The 21,092-nt window shown below is 38.8% G+C and overlaps 1 protein-coding gene across 1 annotated transcript; it reads right to left on the reverse strand.

Annotated features, from left to right (window-relative positions):
- Nucleotides 1-3,557: 3,557 nt before the first annotated feature.
- On the reverse strand, nucleotides 3,558-17,167 carry aig1 (androgen-induced 1 (H. sapiens)). Its single transcript, XM_053485954.1, has 6 exons — nucleotides 17,021-17,167; nucleotides 14,733-14,888; nucleotides 11,778-11,879; nucleotides 6,257-6,372; nucleotides 5,533-5,696; nucleotides 3,558-4,232 (listed from the first exon to the last, which is right to left on the reverse strand). The coding sequence occupies exons 1-6, from the start codon at nucleotides 17,159-17,161 to the stop codon at nucleotides 4,198-4,200; spliced, it is 714 nt and encodes a 237-aa protein (XP_053341929.1). The 5' UTR covers nucleotides 17,162-17,167; the 3' UTR covers nucleotides 3,558-4,197.
- Between the last annotated feature and the right edge of the window lie 3,925 nt (nucleotides 17,168-21,092).

The raw sequence follows: 21,092 nt of genomic DNA on the forward strand, positions 1-21,092 counted from the left end.
TGGAAAAAGATCTATTACATTAATTGCCACATAAAAGAATTATTGACTGCACATTCATGATGTGAATCTCCTGTTCCACCACATCCCAAATGTGTGCTTTTGTTAGAGATCTGGTGACTGAAGGTCGTTTGAGTACAGTGAACTCATTGTCATGTTCCAAAAACCAGTTTGAGATCATTTTAGCTTTGTGACATGGCGTGTTATCCTGTGGTCATAATGAAATGGACATGGTCAGCAACAATACTTAGGAAGGCTGTGGCATTTAAATGATGCTCAGTTGGTACTAAGAGGCCCAAAGTGTGCCAGGAAAATATCCCCCATATCATTACACATCAGCAGCCGGAACTATTGATACAAGGCACTAAGAATCCATGTGTTCATGTTGTTTACGTGTTATGTTTGTTTTAGTGCATCTGAAAGGTTATAAAATGCAATGCTCGTCTGGTCCCACCATCCCTCAGGGATTAAGGAAAACATTCATCCAGACTCTTTTCTGTTCTGGCACCTAGGTTGTGGAATAAACTTCCTCTAGATGTCCGTACAGCTGAGTCTTTGACAATCTTTAAACGATGACTCAATCTGTTTTCTTCAGTACTTGGACTAAGTCCCCCTTTTCAACTGTGTTTGACTGATGGCACTTAGTTAGTCATCTAGGAACCCAGTGTAAGTATCTATCAATGACGGAAATTTCTAAGCACTTTTTGTAAGTTGCTCTGGATAAGAGCATCTGCCAAGTGCCTAAATGTAAATGTGCATGTGATCAAACTTTGTAAGATTGATGTCAGTTGTTTAAGAGGTCCAAATATTCAAGTATTACATAATAAAGAAACAAACAAGCATTAATAAAAACTGACCAGAATAAAACAAGCAATGAAGGTGAATTAATGAACAAATGAATGAATGAAGACATACTGTAACCTAAAGTCCATAGGTTAAATTGAATGGCTAAGTAATACCAGAAAAAGAGGAGACCTGTTAGGGACAGTATGTGTACCTAAGGTGAGTGTTTAAAAAATGTTGCTCTCTGAAAGATTTTCAGATTACGATGCTAATTCATGCGAGAGAAGCCTTCATGATCGCATTCACTTTGCCACCTCTGCGTGAGGGAGCGATGGTGTTAATAAGAAGACTATGAGGTGTTGTACAGCCGTTAATGTGCTGACGGAGTGAGACCCACACACGAACACAGACAAGAAACGTATGTAAACATTAGGACGAAGAGATAAAGTGAGAACTTACATGCAACGTTTCCTAATGTAACCATAATTAAATCACTGCTTTTAGTTTTTTGTTAACCATAAGATTATAGAACAGTATGGGGAGAGGGTGACGATTTTGACAGTCTTGTTTCGGGATGTCAAGTGTTAGCACTTGATTTTATCAGCTGGAGCTGTTTTTTCTCATCTCATCTCCTCTTCTGCACTTTGACAGACACTATTAAACTGCACTATGCTGACGTCATGTGGATGAATCCGTCACGAGGTGATCCATGAGTCCTGGAATGCATATATTTCGCAGAAGTTTTCCTGGAAGAGTTATTTTTCTTAAAAGACTGTCATAGAAGCATCCAAATATGGGACTGAAACACAGAACTGGTTGTCTCATTGATGTCTAGGAAATCCCAATAAAAACATTTAAGGTACTTCTACAGCCTCAGATGAGCTCAGCGTGCCACCTTTATGAAGAGATTGGGCAAAACAATATATATGGGACAGCTTGGATGCAAAAAAATACTAACCAAATTAAACCCTCATCTCACATTTGCCAAAAGCAATACCCTGTTGACCCACATGCTATTTGGGATAATGTCCTGTGGAATGATGAGTCAAAAGTGGAAGACATGTAACATCTAGTCTAAAGCTAACACGGCGTTCCACAATAAGAGCATTATAGCAACAATGAAACATAGTGGGGATGCTTTGGTGCCTACTGTAATTGATACACTCTGAAGGAGAATATCTGGGCATCATTCTGTAATCTGATGCTCCTAGCCAAAGCACTATTGAAGGTTCATGTCCTGACAAGTGCTGCCTCAAACCCCATTAATATAGACCTTATCCAGGCAGCTTGTACTTAAAAATGTAAATTGAAGCAGTTCTGCTAAGAGAGTGTGGACCCAAATGTCTCCACAGGAAAGTAAAAGACTGAGCTCCATATACTTAGGTTATACTAAAGGTTGAACAGCTATTACATGTAGGGGCAATTTTTATAAATATTTTCATAAGGGGACAAATGAGACCAGTCATTCAATTAAGACCATGACGCTGCAGTAGATGAAAGTCTTTATTTGTCCTATATACATTACAGTACAGTGAAACTCTTATTTAATGCTGCTGCATAAATGGATGAGGAGCTGCACCAGTTCAGATGCTATATGCTCAGTACTGCTTGCCATGGCAACTTCTTTAAATGCTGTGCAACACTTCAGAGGCAGCATTAAGAGAGCAATAACTTAGCGATCTGGTGTATCTCAACCTGGAAGGTGTTCTATGCTACCTCCTGTGCATGAAGACATCAGCATGCCCTACAACACACTTTCCATCTTTTCCAACAGAGTGTTGGGGAGAATAGTTTATTCAGCAAGAGGGTGAAATGTCCAAGAGGCTGATGTGCTCAAGGTGCTGGAGTGTGGGAGAACCTTCTGTGTGAGGGTCTGATGTGTGCAAGAGGCCGAAATCTGCGAGAGGCAGATGTGTGCGAGAGACTGATGTGGGCGAGAACCTGATGTGTGAGAGTCTGATGTGTGCAAGAGTGTGGCTGGAGTGTGCAGGAGGCAGACGTGTGCGCGAGGGTAATGTGAGTAAAAGGTTGGTGTGTGTGAGAGGTGGATGTGTGCAGGAGGTTGAAGTGTGAGAGACTGATTTGTGCGAGAGGCTCATGTGTGCAAGAGACTGAAATGTGTGAGAGGCCTATGTGTGCGAGAGCCTGGAGCAGGTGAGAGGCTGATGTGTGCAAGAGACTGAAGCGAGTGCAGGGCAGGGCTAATGGGTGTGAAAGGCAGATTTGTGCAAGAAACTGGAACATGTGAGAGGCCGACGTATGACAGAGCCAGATTTGTGCGACGGCCTGGAGTATGTGAGAGACTGATGTGTGTGAGAAGCTGATGTGTACGAATGACTGAAGCATGTGAGTGGCTTATGTATGTAATATGATGTGTGTGAGAGGCTGAAGTGTGTGAGATGCTGTGTGTGAGAGGTTCCACAGTATGGGTAAATTCTAGAATCTGATTGGTCAGAAGGTGTTTATTATTTTTCATGTAATAGCCCAGCTTGGAAAGTAGTTCTGGTTGAACTTTGGGTTTATATTCTAATACATTATTGTTTCTAAAGTAACAACTCATACACAGGCTGCTCCACATCAGAATAAAACAAATTATATATATATATAAATATATATAAAATTTATTATATGGATATTTCGATAGGCTACCTATATATTTCACAACATAAAATTGCAACATATAAACAGATCCAGTTCCTGTTCACATCCTGGTTTGAGACTACAATCTAAATCAAGACTAAAACCTACCATCCTCAACAAACTAAACCAAATGTAGAGTTTTTGTTTACTCTTCTTTGGGATTACCCTGCTGCTTTTGTTGTTCTTTTAGATCTGTAATTTTGGGACTGTGTTTATTTCTGCTTTACCTGAATTCTGTAGTTCAGCTCATTTTTTCAGCCTGGTCTGTGTTTACATTTCAGAACCTTGTGCATCAAATATGATGCATTACATGCATATACATAACCAGTACAAACTGTATACATCTAGTAACCCATTCATCTTGTATAAGCACTTTTTTGTTCTTGGTCATGGTGGATCTATATGGATTCATATCCTCTTGTATCCTTTAAGGCTGCATCTAAGCTATGAAGTTTATAACACAAAATAAGGTTGTACAAATACTTGATTTGTGTCTGTAAACGGACACATTTCCTCAGATTAATATGATTAATATCTTAATCTTTTAAATCTAATAAACCAAAGTTTTCTCAAAATGCTGTGCTTTCATCAAAGTGAGAAAAGTAAAAATCAGGAGCTAGACTAAAATCAACAAGGTGTTTAGGGATTCTCAACAACATCAGTACATGTGTTGATTAACGAGAAGGACCCAAAGCTTCAAATTTACTGCTCAGTCCAGACTCACTGTCCAAACATTAAGAGCTGCAGCACAGCTGAAGTCTCTCTTCCTCAGGTGGTTCACTCACTTTTATCCTTATTTGACACTAAAGCACCTGGAAGGCAGAAAAAAATACAATAGAATCAAATACAATGGATTTAAAAAAAAATTGAATATTGTGAAAGTAGACTTTCTTTCACAATTTAACATAAAAAAGTGAAAACCTCATATATTCTAGATTCATTAATTCATGTACATTTAAATATTTTAAGCATTTCGGTTTTAATTTTAATGACCAAAATATCTTCATAATATATCATGATAACCAAAAATCCAGTACCATTTACATCCTGTGCCTTTCCACTTTTCCTATGACTTCCAAGTGAAGAGCAAAATTGACTTTTAAAATCAATTGACGTTTTACCTGTGTGTTCTTGATGCACTGACTCCAGCCTATACAAGGTCCACTACTTGTAAAGCTCTCCAAAGTTTTTGAATTGGTTTGCTTGACAATCTTTTTCAAACTATGGTCATCGATGTTGCTTATCCCTCTTTTTCTTACAACACCTTTCCCTTCCAGTCACCTTTCAAAAAATATGCTCAGTACAGCACTCTGCAAACAGCCAGCCCTTTAGTGATCACCTTCTGAGGCTTAACCTATTTGAATAGGGTATTGATGATCATCTTCTGGAAGGCTTCCACCATGCGCATACTGAACTTGGCTGAGAGATACATAATATTTATACTGTACTTATAGTAATTACTTAAACTTGAAATAAATATTATAATATTTTAAGATTTTGGATTTTTGATTTTCATGACTAAGCCATAATCACCAAAAAAGATTGAAAACAAAAAAATGCTTAAAATGTTTATGCAAAATGTAAGTTTTACTTTTTAAATTCAATTTCAAAAGAAAACAAACTTTTTCATGATAGTAAATTTTTCCAACATGTGCCATATAATGCGTCAGTGTCCAGGTCTCAGCAGATTAATGATGCGCAAATATAATGATGATAATAAGCTCAGTTCATGCTCAGCTATCTGTTGTTAACTCTTAGTCATATTACCATCTGAAATGGTGTAACACTGGAAGTGTAGAATTCCAGCATATGTTTGCAGCACATAAGTTTTGTGTGTTTGTGTGTGCACAAACACTCAGTGATTTGTGGGTCGTTGTCAATCAGGTAGGAGGGCAAGAAGACTCCACCATCTGCTGTTCTCAGACTGCCCAAACTCCCGTCTGTTCCTGACACCCACCCTACTCCATGCTCCTCAACACTCATGCTGTGTGGGTGCTGACCACAAGACCACATGCACGTTTAGAGAACATGACTCTCTTCTAGGAGTGACACCTACAGTCTGATACAGTGTCGTGTTAACACACACACACACACACACACACACACACTTACTCCTTGAAGAATCCCAGATGTAGTTGTTGAGGATCTCACCCATGATGTAGTACACGCTAGTGAGACCTGTGAGAAGGATAAAGAAGACGGCTCTGGCCAGCGTGTCAATGTGCTCTAAGAATGGGTACACCCAGACTCCGGTCACGTTGTACACCCAACACATCCTCAAAGAAAGACAAAGAGATTGTTACAGCGCATGTGATACATACTTGTAGGCTTACAACACTCGTTTCTGTCTGTCTCTCTGTCTGTCTGTCTGAGCTGCAGAACCAATAACGGCAGTGTCAATGTGTCTACCAGGACCTCTGCCTCGCAGACACTGCTCCTATTGTTCGTCTAAAGAACCTCCGACTCTGAGTATGTGTATGTCGTTATGACGTAAATTCCACTCCAGGATTCCTGAGAATAGTTTAAATTTATTTAGAGAATGTGAATGATTTGCTTTATAAATCATTTTATTGCTCCGTTTTATTAAGGATGATTGTAATTACTGTAATCTGAGTATCTATTATAGATGTAGAAATTGTACAATGATTAACAGATAGTGTATATGTATGTGTGTGTGTGTGTGTGTGTGTGTGTGTGTGTGTGTGCGCGCGCACCTATGTGTGTTGATTTTATTTTAAGCCTTTCTGGTAAAAGTTACAATGAATGTCAAAGTGTAGGACATAGTGTATATTTCTGGCTACACTGATTAACAGGGAGAGTAAGTGAAGGTATTCACCAAAGCACATATCCCACACAGAAGCTGCACACGGCCAGGAGTCCACACAGCCTGCTGGGATAGAAATGACGGGTGGTTCTCATCTCAATCAGGATGAAAGGAAGCACTGTCGTATGCTAGGGATAAAAGAAAGAAATTACATTCCTTGAACAAACACTGGTACAAGGGTTATGTTCAGGTTATCTGCATCCTAACTCATTTCCATCTCCTTCAGCTAGAAAGCAAGATAGAAATGCTATCAAGCTTCCTTTCAGAGTCAACTGAAACCCTTTTTCCATCAAGGTGGATACAAAGCTAGTTCGTAGCATGTGCCCAATTTTGAATCAGTTCTTGTTTTAGACGGCCAAAGCACCGGCCATCAGACAGAAAACCCGGTTCTGTGGCACTTTGCTGGGCCAGAACAAAGATAAAACCAGGATAGTTAAACTAGGAGAACGGCTTCGCAAAGCCAGGGTAAAGTTCACCACTACAGTTCTTGTTTTTGCCGCTAGCATTTTTTGCCGTAAGCATTGACCCCAACATTGCTGCTAGCGCTAGCATTTCTGCCAACATTGTGAATAGCATTGCTGCTACAGTAACCATGCTGGGAAAGGAGAGGTGTACATGGACGTATACAGTAACGTAATGACGTGACTTTCTAGCCCATGAAAAAACAATGCTAGTGCTTAGGAAGTTTGCTATTGACCCGGCTCTGAACCAACAGCACCCCACATGAACTATCACCTGGTTCGATTTGGGGGAAAAGGGGCTTAAGTAAACGTTCCATTTGTGCTAGGAGAACCACTAAGGCATGATTTAATTAACTATCCATTGGCCATGACCTGTCTATGAACTTTCACAATTTACCTAAGGAGTAGGTACACCAGTTTCCAGAGATGTTTATTCTTGTCGTGTCACGTCAACTGGACGTTTTCAGATCCCTGCTTATTAACTACTCTTTTTATTAACAGTTTCATGTCAGCATGACTAGAGAAAAAACTAGGGCCAGACACTTCATCCTCCCTCCCTCACTCAAGGGCACTAGGTTGTTGGTCGAAATAAAGCAATTGACCTCCCAAGATAATAACAAAAATAATCGCTTTAAGTTGCTATGTCATTGTGAGGGTGAAAGTGATGTTCATATCAGCAATGATGGCAATTTTTAACTAATCAGGAGTTGAAATTGTGGTGCTTAAGAATTTTTCTTAAGAAAAAAAAAAACATCTACAAACTGTACCATCTTACAAACTGCTACAATGTTTTTAGTCATCGACTACCATGCCTACAGTTGGCAGCAATTTTCCTTCAGCAGTACCAATCAGTGATGAAGTTCATCACAATTTTTCTAGGATCTTGAAGTCCTGGTCTGCAAACAAATTTGGGAAGATGGGAACACCCTCTACCGTAGTGAATGCACCAAGCGAGGACACATTGCCTATTCTAGTTGGAAACCACCAGTTCTGTAATGAAGGTTGAGTTTGAGCTATATTATGTTTTAGCAGTAACATTACAGTCTAATCTGGCCATGATAGTCTTCCTGATTCATTCCCTGATTCATATATCCCGTACTACATTTCCACAGGCCTTCTGTCTGTCCTGACCTGATGAGAGGATTACCTGGCTGCAGAGGTGGAATCTGTAGTGTACATATGAAGGCTGGAGGCAGAATGCTCCTGGAGGGGATAGTGTGTCAGAGAGAGTGCTCCCAAGGTCAAGGCTTATATTTCTCTAACTGGCCTCCTACCAGTTGACAGAAGAGCTGACATGATACCACAGGTCCATCTCCCCCTGCTATCTGCAATGAAATCCCCACTAAATACCTCTTGGTGGGTCAGGGTTGGGTTGAGGTTACATGGTAGTGTTGTTTTTCTTAGATGGGTTTTATCATAAACGTTAGCTTAAATAACAGAATCATATTTTCGGAAATATGTTGTTTTGAAACATAGCTCGCTCAAATAGTATGTGTTTGTTGTCATTTTTCAATAAACTGTGAATAAAAAACGAGAGTTCTTCCAGCAATAATAGGGGAAAAAAATCTGGTATAGACTCTACCAATTTCTGGTTTAAGCTCTGAATTGTTACAGGTCTAGATGTGCTTAATCATATGCTTAATGTTATCCCCCAGTTTGTGGGCTAAAGTTGCAGGTAGACATGTTCTTGTGGTTTAGCTGTAAAGATTTCTCTACAAACAAACAGCATGGTGTATCCAGATGACCATAAACTCTACAGGCCCATGTTGCATGGTTTCATTTGCACAACAATAATAGAGCAAAAAGGCAATTTACTCCATTTAGTACTTTAGCCGCTTTGGCCAGCATGAAGTTTACTTTTGGTGACATTAGAGGTGGGTTATTTTTGTGCTGTGATTTCACATATTCATTTTAAAGATTTATCACTAATTTTTCCATACACAAAGTGAAAGAATGTTACTCATTTGTCAGAACGCCATGTGTAATAATGAATGATTTTGCAGCTATTCCAAGTCCTAGCCTTTGTGTCCTGTGTTTTGGCCTTTGTTTTTAAAGCCTTATATACATATAGGGTTCCCACCTCGGGTCTGTGTGCATGAAATTTGCATGTTCTCCCCGTGCCTGATGGGTTTCCTCCAGGTACTCCAGTTTCTTCCCACAGTCCAAATACATGCAGATTAGGCTAATGGGCGTTCCCAATTTGCCCGTTGTGTGTGAATGAGTGTGTATACTGTATGTGTATGCCCTGCAATGAACTGGCACCACATCCAGGGTGTATCTCCAGGGATAGGCTAGCCCCCCGACCCTGTATACAGGATAAGTTGGTATAGACAATGAGTGAGTGAGTAAAAGTCAATATTATTATTTATTTATTATTTATTTATTACTTAAACTTAAAGGTGGTTTAGCCTGACACTGAATTTTAATATTTCTAAACTAATATGGTGTCCAACTGTGCTTAAAACATAGTGATTTAGGTTATACTTTTATGCTCTAGGGTTCCAAGCAATCATAGATGTGATTGGATGCTGTAACCTTTCTTAACATACAAGGCATGGTTTCTTAATGTCATACATAGATTTGCTAACAGTTATGCAATCCTGTTTTCATTAAATACATTTTTTTAAATAAATTAAATTACAATCATAAATAGTGCTTATTTAACAATGACTCTGCTTACACCAACCCAAATATACTCTCATCGATCCCACACCCATGAAAAGATCTACAGATGTAAAAAAAAATTCCTATGCATAGATGAGCAGGGGATTTTTCCACCCCTTTATATGACATAACATTCATCAAGTCAATTGGATTAGTAACATTTCCCATTGTCCCAACAAACCTGGACTCACCTTTTGATTTGCTTTCCTTGTTCCTGGCACCTAAACAGCCCAAGCTCATCAGTTATTAATCTGTTTAACTGACTGTGATGTGAAATGCAGACAGACAGTATTCTACAGGATGCAGTAGAGCTCCATGGCAGATGTTTTTTTTTTCTGAATGCTGCCATCACTTATCAATTTGCAAGGTTTAAGGAATCCTAATGTTGTAATAAAGATTTCAGTCAAAATACAGGTTAAATTAGCATGTAGTGTAGTGTATGGCAAAGGGAACATCGAGGAGTGTGTAGTGGTGTTGTGTACAGTATGTTCATACTGACGACAACAAGGTGCCATATGTCAAGCAGGAGAAAGCTGTTTGACTTCTGGCATAGAGATCTGCTCACTCCTGCAAGAAGCAATCACAGCAGAAGTGTGCAGTTAGAAATGATTTTGTGAATCATTGCCATGCATGCCATCCAAAAACTCCACACCACAAAGTCCAGTCCTTATGCCAGAAATGGCCAGGTTTACCCAGTGTGAATTTTTCTTTCCTGGCATGTGGAAAATGATGTCAATGACAGAACGCACTTCATTAGCTCAGGACCATCATGGTCACCTGATAAGATGAATAAACAGCTTGGGAAGTAATCAACACCAGCCTGAGCACTGGGAAAAGGATAAATAGGTGGAGCGTGGGGCTTAAGAACAGCTACAACTAGCTCCATAAATAGTTTATGGTGCAGAGGGCTGCACCGGTGGAATGGGCTAGGACAGCGTATCACCTTTGTCTCACCGAGTTCCAGTTCACTACACGACTAAAGGCTGATGTAGATATACCTAATTGTTTACCGTTGGTAATTAGTCATAAAGGCCTGCATACAAGTACACTCACATACACACCACACAGTGAGCTTTGTTGCCCACTGCGTCAATTAAAGCTCCTATGAACTAACCTAGTGAATTAAATATGATTGTGGCCTGGCACGCTCTCGCCAGAGACAGATTCAATTGCCACCAAGTCTGATTTAGGTTCTGTTGCACTTGCGATGAATAAAAGTTTGACCCAGACACTGTCTAAGTGCAATTTGGAAAGGGATAAGATTGAAGAAGTTATCGTGAAGTTTCTAAAAACTCTCAGCTGTTTGAAGCTTCGCCACATGTGCACTGCTCAATTAGGCATTATTTTATTTTATTTTATTTTATTCTGTCTTAGTACCATACATTGACAGATAGGGGGCATCCTTTTATTACTCTTAGACTCATTGGAAGATGTGAGTAAAAAAAAAGGGAAAAAAACGTTTTCGTATCTTAAGTTGTTTTCGTTTTGTCTGTCTCTGGTCACGCTGGTCTCTCAAGACGATCACTATGATATCTTTACCACCTCCACCATCATGATTCCTAAGGCTCTAATTTTCATGATTGGAAGAGAACGAGAGAACAGCTCTTATGTTGCTCGCATTTCTAGTGCTTCCTGTTCAACCCAAACCCTTGACAGATGTTTCCTCAACATCTGTAAGGTTTATTGTGATCTTCTAGCCTTCCCCCCCTTCCCCCGCTCTTTATCCAATCCACAGCACAGTCATCTTCATATTTTTTTTTTCAAAAGCAGGCTTTCAGAAAACATGAGTCATTTTAGCACTTCTAGTCTAGTTTCGTCTTAATCAACACCTCACAGTCCTCAGAAGAAATTCAATCCGGTTGTTATCCTCGTAAGTGAGGTGTAAAGCCCGTGTACGAGCCTAATTGCTCTGCTGTAGGTAAGCAGTGAAAAACCAGGCAGGCAGAATTGAGGACTGATCCAGGGTTTTTAGAGGAACACAATCGAGGAGTGGAGGACTGTTGCTGTGGAAGCAAGGAGAAACAAACAGACGAGGTACCATGGAATGCTGCAAAATATTTACACTGGTGTAATGGTATAATAATCCACCGCAACCGTCAAGACAGCTCACATATCAGAAACTAGTCCCAGTCTCAGTTCTCTCTGCGACTCATAACGACTTGTTCAGTCGTGTTGGGACTGCGCTTTAGCACAGAAACAACATTGCTGTTCTCACATTAGTCAGACTTACCTGTCATCAAAACAAGAAACGGATGTTCCAAATCACCTCTTGCACAACTTCACCTTTTTTTTTTTTTTTTTGCATTTGACATCAGGATAACCCCCGGCATTGAAAAAATATCTCACCTAAAATATTACAATAGTTTATTTAAATAGTATTCAGGTCTTGTTGTTGTTGAAACTCTCACCATTCCATGGTTCAGCCACTGAGGGATGAAATTATCCAGGAGTCTTGGGTACACCAGATCTCGGTCATAGAGGTACAGGATCCAGAACATGGTGACTACAAACTGTAAAATCAAACAAACATAAAATAAGATCTGTAATCTTTATATGAGCTTCTCACCATAAACAAGCTTTCATGGTGCTCTATGTTGTTATCTGTACTGATTGCACTGTGTGGTTCAGCACAGGTTACTCAGAAAGATTAAACATTACATTGCAGTGCCAAATATAGATTTACTGTCTTTACTGCTGTTATAACATGACAATCATTAATTGTGTTTTTTCTTTGTTTCCAGTTTGTTTAATACAAATTGTCTTTTTGCTCAGGTTGCTGGATAGCACTCCTTATACACTGCCAAAACTCCACATTCCAAACAAATTACAGGTCAAATAATATTAACACCGATACTGTAGCTCAATTATTTATGCACATTCCTTACCTTCACTTAAATTAGCCTAATGTTCACTTATTATACACCCAAACCACATTTTCCAGCCTTATTTCCAGCCATGCCCCTAATTATGCATACTTTTAAGGCTTTATAGAATTTTAACTGATGAATTACATTTTTTTTTTAAATTACACCTGTACAGTTGTCATGAATGGAAAATCTAGATATGGAGAAAAAAAAACTATTTTTGTACCATGCTGCAAATGTATATATCTGTTGTAACCTCTTGGTCACACCATGCCAAAATAAGTAGCGCCTTTCTTTAAAAAAAAAAAAAAAATCATAAATTTATCTATTCATATAGTTATTTTTATTTGATTAGGTTGACACAGACTTTTTAAATTAACGTTTGTTAAAAGAAAGAAATGTCAGTGTCCAATTAAAAAAAAATTAATAATACTTAATTTGCATATTATGTCAGGATGGTAGATTAGTGGTTATCAGTCACCTAGCATCAGTCACCTCCAGATCCTGAGTTCGATTCCCACCTCAGGTCTGCGTGCATGGTGTTTCCTTCCACAGTCCAAAGACATGCAGATTAGTGATATTAGATATTAATTGATGTTCCCAAACTGTGTGAATGTGTGTGGGAATGTTGACTGGAGGTCCTACCACAGTCATACAAAATAGGACTAAATACAATGGTCACTATTATCCTCTATGGTCCCTGGTTGGACTACAAAGGTTCCTAGATGAATGGATAAAATTGGATATTGGAGTTTAATATAACAAGTAAGTCTTGAATATTTTCAGTTATGGTTTTAGTCATTCAACATCTTCTATAAGTTCTATTACTTAAAAACAGAATGCAAGATGAGAGATACTTAGTGCTCCCACATTAATGACGGCTCTACTAGCCAATCAGGGGCGTCTGTGAGCTTGCGCAGGCGGAGGGAGCTGATAGTGGTGTTCCTCCGAGTGTGTTACGCCGCTCCCAACGGTGCATGAGCGAGCAGTTCGAAAAAAAATGGTCGGTGACGTCACGTGGATCGGAGGAAACACGTGGGCGGTCTACGGCCCTCCCGACTGAGTGGCAGTGGAAGCTTAATGTGGAAGTCTACAGGGACTGGGACGAATTAGACACGACTAAATTAGGGGAGAAAATTCTGAAAAAAAGGGGGAAAAAGTAAAAAAAAAAAACAGAATGCAAAGTAATATTTGTCTTTTTTTCTGTGAAGATGTGGACATGACATCAAGCAGCAGATCGAGCCTACATTCAATATTTTTATAATTACAGATTTTATAAAAATCCAAAAAATCTATGAAGTGTAAAATAAGCATGTGACTCCTGTTCAAGGTCCTCGACCCTAGTTAAGAGTAGTTCCATGTGAGCAAGAAGTTTCCGTTCTGCTTCCTGTGTAATACCTTAGTCATTTCACTTTCCAGGAATAATCTGGCCATGGCTAAATAAACAGAGCCCTGTCAGAAGGACAGGTTTGGTGAATAAACACCACTGATGTGGTTTCTTTCAGTTATTCAAGAGTTGCCAGCTTCCTGAGTGTAGAACGCCCTAAAAAACGCAGGCCTCAGCGAGGCCACACTGCTCCCATAAGGTGTGGAACAGCCTCCATACATGGTCCAATTCAAAACCGATCCAATCTGCTGAGCAAGACATCTTCTTCTATTAGGAACAACATTGGAAGAACACTGGAACAACATCAAAAAATCAGCATGCTTTTGGGGGCTAGGAGGTAAACTTGAATTAAGGAAATGTGAAATTAGGAGAACAACAAAAGAAAAATACAGAAATAAGGCTTGGACTTAATGAAGATGGAGGCAGTGTTAACGTTCACAAACACACAACCACACACATATACATGAAAGGGTATGAATAAAAAGACGAATCAGGAACTACTCAAAAAACAGATGGAAATCAGAAAAGCCAACTGAGAGCAAAACAAGGGGTGGAGACAAGAATGTATAGTCATGTCAAAATTTGAGTCCAAGAGCCAACATGTGTGCTGGAAAGGAAAAATTACATGACATTAATTAAGTCAAACATGGTGTATGCTCTTTTTCATTGTTTGCCACTGTCCGCTTAACTGAGCTCTAAACACACAGTAGAATGCTGCCAAAGTTTTGTACTGCTAAAATAGGAATACTTTAAAAATTTAACAATTTGCAAAATAGCAAATTAATTAACAACCCACTCTATGCTCAATGCTTTCTGATGTTAACTAGTTATAACAAATAAGACAGGACTTCTTAACCTCGCACAGAAACTTTTTTTTATTATGTTAACAATCATTACCTTTACTTATAAATTACAGAAATGTGGTTTAGACTGAGATTTAATAATAATAAAAAAATTTGCTCAACTGCACTAAAAACATAATTTAAGTCTCAGCTTCATGCTCTGGGTTTCTAATCAATCGTAGACAAGGATATAGCCTTATAATCGCTATAAAAATCGCTGACTAATAAATAAATACAAATGAACCTAGGTACTGTATGTACTGTACTTACTACTCCCACAGGGAAAGCTAGCACAGCCATCATCCAATCCCGCAAACCAATCAGCTTCCGGAGTTGTCTCTCTTGCTCCATGCTTGCTGTGCCCTTCATCAAGAGGCTAGAGAGGTCTGTCAGGACGCACACTCCAAAGAACACAGCTTGAATGACCTGCAGAAATAAAAACAATAATGAGCATGAATGCTACAGTAACGGCAGATCTATGCTTATATCCAAAAAGTGTAAATCTTCTGTTTTACTATGCAGTGTTGTGCATAGTAAAAGAAAAGCACTCATTTCTGATACTGCTTTGGAGTGCAAGAAGGAAAAATCTGGTAAATTTAAACATCAACTTTGTGCTACCAACATGCCACTCTTAGTTGTGCTCTAAAGGATGCCCGCAGATGCACCGCAGATTGTTTCCTAAACTCTGGGCATAATTGTGTTCGGGGCTATGTTGTTAACAATGTTGTTCTGCTTTACCAAAATCTATGGTCACATGCTGCTGCAGAATGAATCTGATGTTTGCTCTTTCGCATTTTCCTACATTGCCTTTTTTAAAGTAACTGCCCTGTAATATTATCCCCAGTGGGGGTAATTTTGACTTAAAGCTACACATGCAGCAGCCCTTTTATTGACTCTACTCATTAGTGGCCTCCTTAAGTGAAAAGAGATGGACTCCCAGTTTCATAAGTTAAGCTAGACATGACAGACAAGCCAATAGAACACACGCACACTTTCCAAATTAGGAGACCTTTTTTAAGTTTAAGCTAGCTCCTTATACTGATACTGTAATTAGCAAACCAACACAAGTAAAGGAAGCCATGGCACAAACCATGGGAGCTAAAATATGTCTTCGACCCTTTCACTGCATCCATACAAGAGACATGCTGAAAAGATCTAAAAAATGAAGTTATCCCCATTCAGTATTCATGCAGATTGAGGATGCCCTGTACACACTGCAGACTGCCCACTCTCTTATTGCCAAAGCATCGCCAGATCATCACGTTTCCACGTCCATGATTCAATTACGGTGTAAGGCAGGCATCTAACATCTTTTCTTGAGCTCTGCGTCTGACCACCAGTATGTCCACTGTTTGTACATCTTGCCCACTACAACCTTTCCTTCTGATTTGCCTATATGGGGGTATTTTCTTAGCAGCTTTGCCCATAAGGCCAGCTGACCTGTTTGTGCACACTGGTTTCTATCTTTTTCGATTTAACATTGCAGCCAATGAAGAAGCAGTGAGGTGTGTCTTTCTCAAGTTGGACACTTGTAAGTACTTGTTTTCTTGCAAATCTTCTAATGAAATCTTTGAGTTCTTGGGTATATATCACAGAGAATAACATTCCTTTCTCAAGGCAAATATAGACTAATGAGTTTAAAAGTGAAGCTGTTTATGTTTGCCCATTTTGGAAATGAAAATGACAGATCACTCTCCCTTTGTAGGGAGAGGCAGAAAAACAGGTCTGGAAAAAACAGATCATTGCAAAACTTTCAAAGTATAACACTGATTAAGAGCAAATAATCATTGTTTTGTAAAATTTTATCTTTGAAGTTTTAGATGAGTGATGAACATGTTTTCTGTGTTTTGATATTCTTTTTTACATGTCAATGTAAACATCCAATAAGTATAGTACACTAGTACTAGTATACAGTAGTAGTATAGCAGAACAGTAGTTCGATTTTTTTTGCCAGTGTAAATATAGTTTTGGAAGACTTTTTAATGAAAAAAAGTGTTAAGTTTCCCTTTGTGTGGAGACTTTTGGGACAGTGTATATATTTTAACAAGAAAATCATTAAAACTCAAAGAAAAAAAACGTGTCTTAATGTTTTTAAAGCGCCAAAGTAGAATGTAAAAAAAAAACTTTGTTACGTGACCACACGCCATTTCTATTAAATTCTTTGTATAACTGAAAAAAGGCGTTTATGTGGAAAACATGAGTCATGAGCTTTTCGGACAAAAACACAAGGCGCATCTTTGCGCATGCGCAGATGCCACCTGACACAACCTACATATGCTACGTTGGATATGATTTGCGCAACTCCTGTATGTTCATGCAAATGAGATGATGAGTTATTGTAAACTCTGTGTGTGTGTGTGTGTGTCTGTGATGGCCTGTGTTTTTTAGCTCATACGGTCGTGTTGCTATCTGATTTAGTCAGGAAGCATCATCTCTCTCTCTCTCTCTCTCTCTCTCTCACACACACACACACACACAAACTGGGGCCGCATGGTTTTTCCCTGTGGGTTTTAGTTATTAATAACCAGACATCCTCTGGGTTTATGAGGAACACTTACCAGATCTATGAAGGTGAGAAACTTCCAGCTCCCGCCGTAGGTCTGGTGCGCGGGCATGTCTATGGCTTTGTAATTGCAAATGATGGAGAAATACGACAGCAGGATAGCTACTCTCAGGATTTGGGAAGGGATAAGCGCCATGTTGTTTTATTTCCTGTCCAGGATGCTGGTACCTCCCGCGGCGAGGAGGAGAGGATGCTGGACGCGAGGAGAGAGGAGGGGGAGAAAGGATGCTGTTGCTATAGTAACATCTAAAGCTGCCACGTACCGTAAGCGCGCGATGTTTGCCGGGATTTTCAGCGATGACGTCAAGACAATTTTGGAGCTCACAGGACCGTTTCTAAGCAAGAATGCACATCACGTGAATGTGATCTCTAATTAGGATATACACACGCATATCTTTCCGGTTGTTATGGACAGTACCTGATTATATCCCCTTTTCCACTTTATAGCATTATCTATTTTGTACTTATTGCATACACTCACTGCATAGTAATGTTGCACAATATTTACTGTGTTACTGCATTTACTGTATATATACTATGACTCTATGAACCTGTACTATGCAATGGCGATAAAGTTGTACCTACCTACCTACATATTGATAAAAGAATATGCAAAAATATTCAATCATTTTATTGTGGTCTATTTTTGTATATAATATTTCTATATTATACAGTATGTAACAAAGTTAAACTGTCATGCAAATTTCTACAAGAAATGCAACTTTTAATGGCTCTAACCTGATTCATCTAGTAATTACTTTTTTTTTTCATTTCCATTAGCATGCTTGCCACTGATGTTATGTAAACTACGCTGCCATCCACTATATCAAAGTGTAACGTCACGTCATGAAGAATAGTGGACATTAAGCCAAAATAGTCGTTGGTTTCATCGCTAAGCACATTGAACTATAACAGTAGAGCACTAAAAATTATTTTATAAAATAATGATGCATTATCATTATCTCCTGGGGTGCTAAAATTTAATTTCCGAGCATAAGCTCCTTCCATACAAATTTGCACCCTTGTTCTTCTGGATTCAAGGTAGTAAACCTAACAACTTTTTTGAGGGCAAATAACGTTTTTGGCACACATAGACCCGTCCATGATTCTGTTTCATTGACCCTGTTTAAAGCCTACTGTCCTATTCCCATGTTTCTAAACTTTCACTCTGAGACAGCAAGGTCGTGCTTTACCGCCAAATAGAAACAATAAAACATGAAGGCACCTCTGTGGGGGAGGTTTTACAAGCACCTTATAATCCAGTCAAGACTGACCTTTGTCAGGTGAAACCTGTTCTTATGTAACTTCCTGGCAGCGAAGCAAAAAGGCGCCGGGATTCCAGAGAGTGACGTGTTTCTGAGTGTTTTGTTTAGCAGGAATACGCTGAGGGCTCTACAGTAGGGTATTGCTGAGGGCAGAAACATGGGGTGTGGAAGATAGACAGGAATTTAATGAATTTCCTGTGAGTAATTGTTGACAACTTCTGGGTACAGAAGAGGCCTCCAGTTTCACATCATGCCATTTTCTTTTCATCCTGTATTCTTTACTGAAACCTATCTCTCTATTGTTCCAATGATAAATAGTTCTTCTGGTGTAAAAATTTGTAAAAATTGCATAAATCGCACCTGTCTTTCTGACTTTTATTTCTCTTGTCAGGCATAATTTTAGTGTTTCTATCATTCTTGAAATGAGGTGTATAGCATTGTTATGGGACATCTCATTAAATGATAAGATGACAGGAAGTAAGCTCTTTGGTAACTAAGTCTGGGCATGTCACAGATCAATCTGGTGCCCAGCAGAAACACAAAGACGTTGAAAGACAGGTTACACTGGTTACGGGCTGCATGATATGCTATTAACTACAGTTGTTTTCCTTTGTACACGAGACAGAAACACAGGGTCCCATGATAAGGGTTGTCACACCTCTAAATCCTTTAGCAGCAATCACACTTTTGCAAAACAAAATATCACAAGCAGGTATGTGATAATAGCTTTCATGTCTGTTTTTTTTCTTTATTTTACTCATGTGTAGCTCGGTGGGAATATCCATAATATATATATATATATATATATATATATATATAGAGAGAGAGAGAGAGAATCCAGCTCACAGAAATATCATAGGTAACACAAGGTCAAGTCCAACTGAACACAGATGCTCATTTTTTTATCATCCAATTAAGGAGTTGAGCAACCTAATTTCATGTATAATTTATTGCATTAAATGAATTAAAGTAAAAAAAAACTCTTTTTTTAATTTCTTTTTAAATGTGTATCATAAATACTGTATGATTCTAAAACAATTATCACGAGCACCTTAAAATATCAGGAAGATGTGGGCAGGCTGTGTAAACATTCAAGAAACATTATTTATTTATTTGACAAACTAGTGTTTATTGACATCATTGAATATGGAACAGTAAATTAAAATTGCTTCATTTTTATCTGAATTTCATTAATTTTATTGTTTATTAAACAAACTAGTGCTGATTGAAATAATTAAACATGGGACACCCAATTTTTAACTGACTTTTATGTTTGTTTGTTTGTTATTTTGGATTTTGGACAAGTTGTTCAAGATAATTAAATATGGTGCATATTGAATATGGTCTATCTCTTTGTTTTTGTTTAAGAGTTTAAACAAACTAACATTCTTAGAGGTGACTGAATTTGGTTATAAGACATAATAGTTCATTTTTTTGTTTGTTTGTTGGTTTAACATTCACAGCTATTCTGATACATAGTGATGTAAAACTTTTACATTCCAATATGCCATGTAAAAGTATTTGCCCCAACTGATTTCCTCTATTTTGCATATTTGTCACACTCAGTGGTTTCAGATCCTCACACACAGTGTAATATGAGACGAGCCGAACACAAGGAAACAAAAACCGCAAAGAAATCACCTGTATCACCTAGATATCTGTAGCACCTATATCACCTGTGTAAAAAAGGGTCTCTCCTAAGCATTGCCTCAAGATTAATGAGCTAATCTGGAGATCAGTCTTTGACATCACTATAGAGGAATTTCAGGAAAACTGCAGGGCTTTGCAGCATAAGTTCTCTATTTAAGGTCCTGCAGCTATCTAAGGTCAACTGGTCAAAATGTCTCAACTTGGTCCAGCTTAGGACTTTGACTGGGACAATCCAAAACCTGCATTTTTTTTGCTGTTCTTGTTCTTTTGCTGTCATGACACATAATCTTACTACACTTTAGCTTCATATCGCAGCCTGGATCTTCTCCTTTTTTGGATTTTCTAGAAAAGATCAGAACGCATGATTACAACACTTATGCAAGCAGTGAAGTGTCCCAACACCATCACACAACCCCCACCACATTTAAAATGCTCTTATTGTGGAATGTTTTGTTACATTTACATTTAGGCATTTGGCAGATGCTCTTATCCAGAGCGACTTACAAAAAGTGCTTTAAAGCTTACATCATTGGATACATACTTACATTGGGTTAACTAAATTAATAACTAAGTGCCATTAGTCCAGCACAACTGGGAAGAGTTTTTTTTTTTTTTAGCTTTTTTTTGTTAGCTTCCAGATACAACAGGTCTTCCACTTTTAATTCATCATTCCACAGAGCTTAATCCGAAAAGGCTTTGGGGTGTCATATGGTACTGTTTTTGGCAAAGTTAAGACAAGCATTTATATTCCTTTTTGATTAACGTTGCAGCTCATTTTGAAGTAAATTTTAATAGTATGTGTTAAAATAAAGTCAACTGAATTGTTTGATATGCTGTCATCGCTTAATGGAAGTTTAATAGAAGTTGAAGGTTAGGGTTTGCAGGTACATTCGCTTATTCGAACGTCACAACCGCAAGCAGCACACAAATTTTCGTGATGTGTGACGTTTCCGCGATACAGATCGGGCAGCAGCTAGAGCAGCATGGCTACCCGATGCGCATCGTGTGTCTCGCGGACGAAGTTCGGGCAGGTGAGGCGGATCTGGTAACCACAGGGTCGGTGTTTCGCTCTCGTTATGCACTCTGGGACGGACGCGTGCTGGGGGATCCGATGACGTCACGGGCCAAACACACTCACACACACACACACAC

Source organism: Clarias gariepinus, chromosome 2, assembly GCF_024256425.1.
Source record: "Clarias gariepinus isolate MV-2021 ecotype Netherlands chromosome 2, CGAR_prim_01v2, whole genome shotgun sequence".
NCBI lineage: Eukaryota > Metazoa > Chordata > Actinopteri > Siluriformes > Clariidae > Clarias > Clarias gariepinus.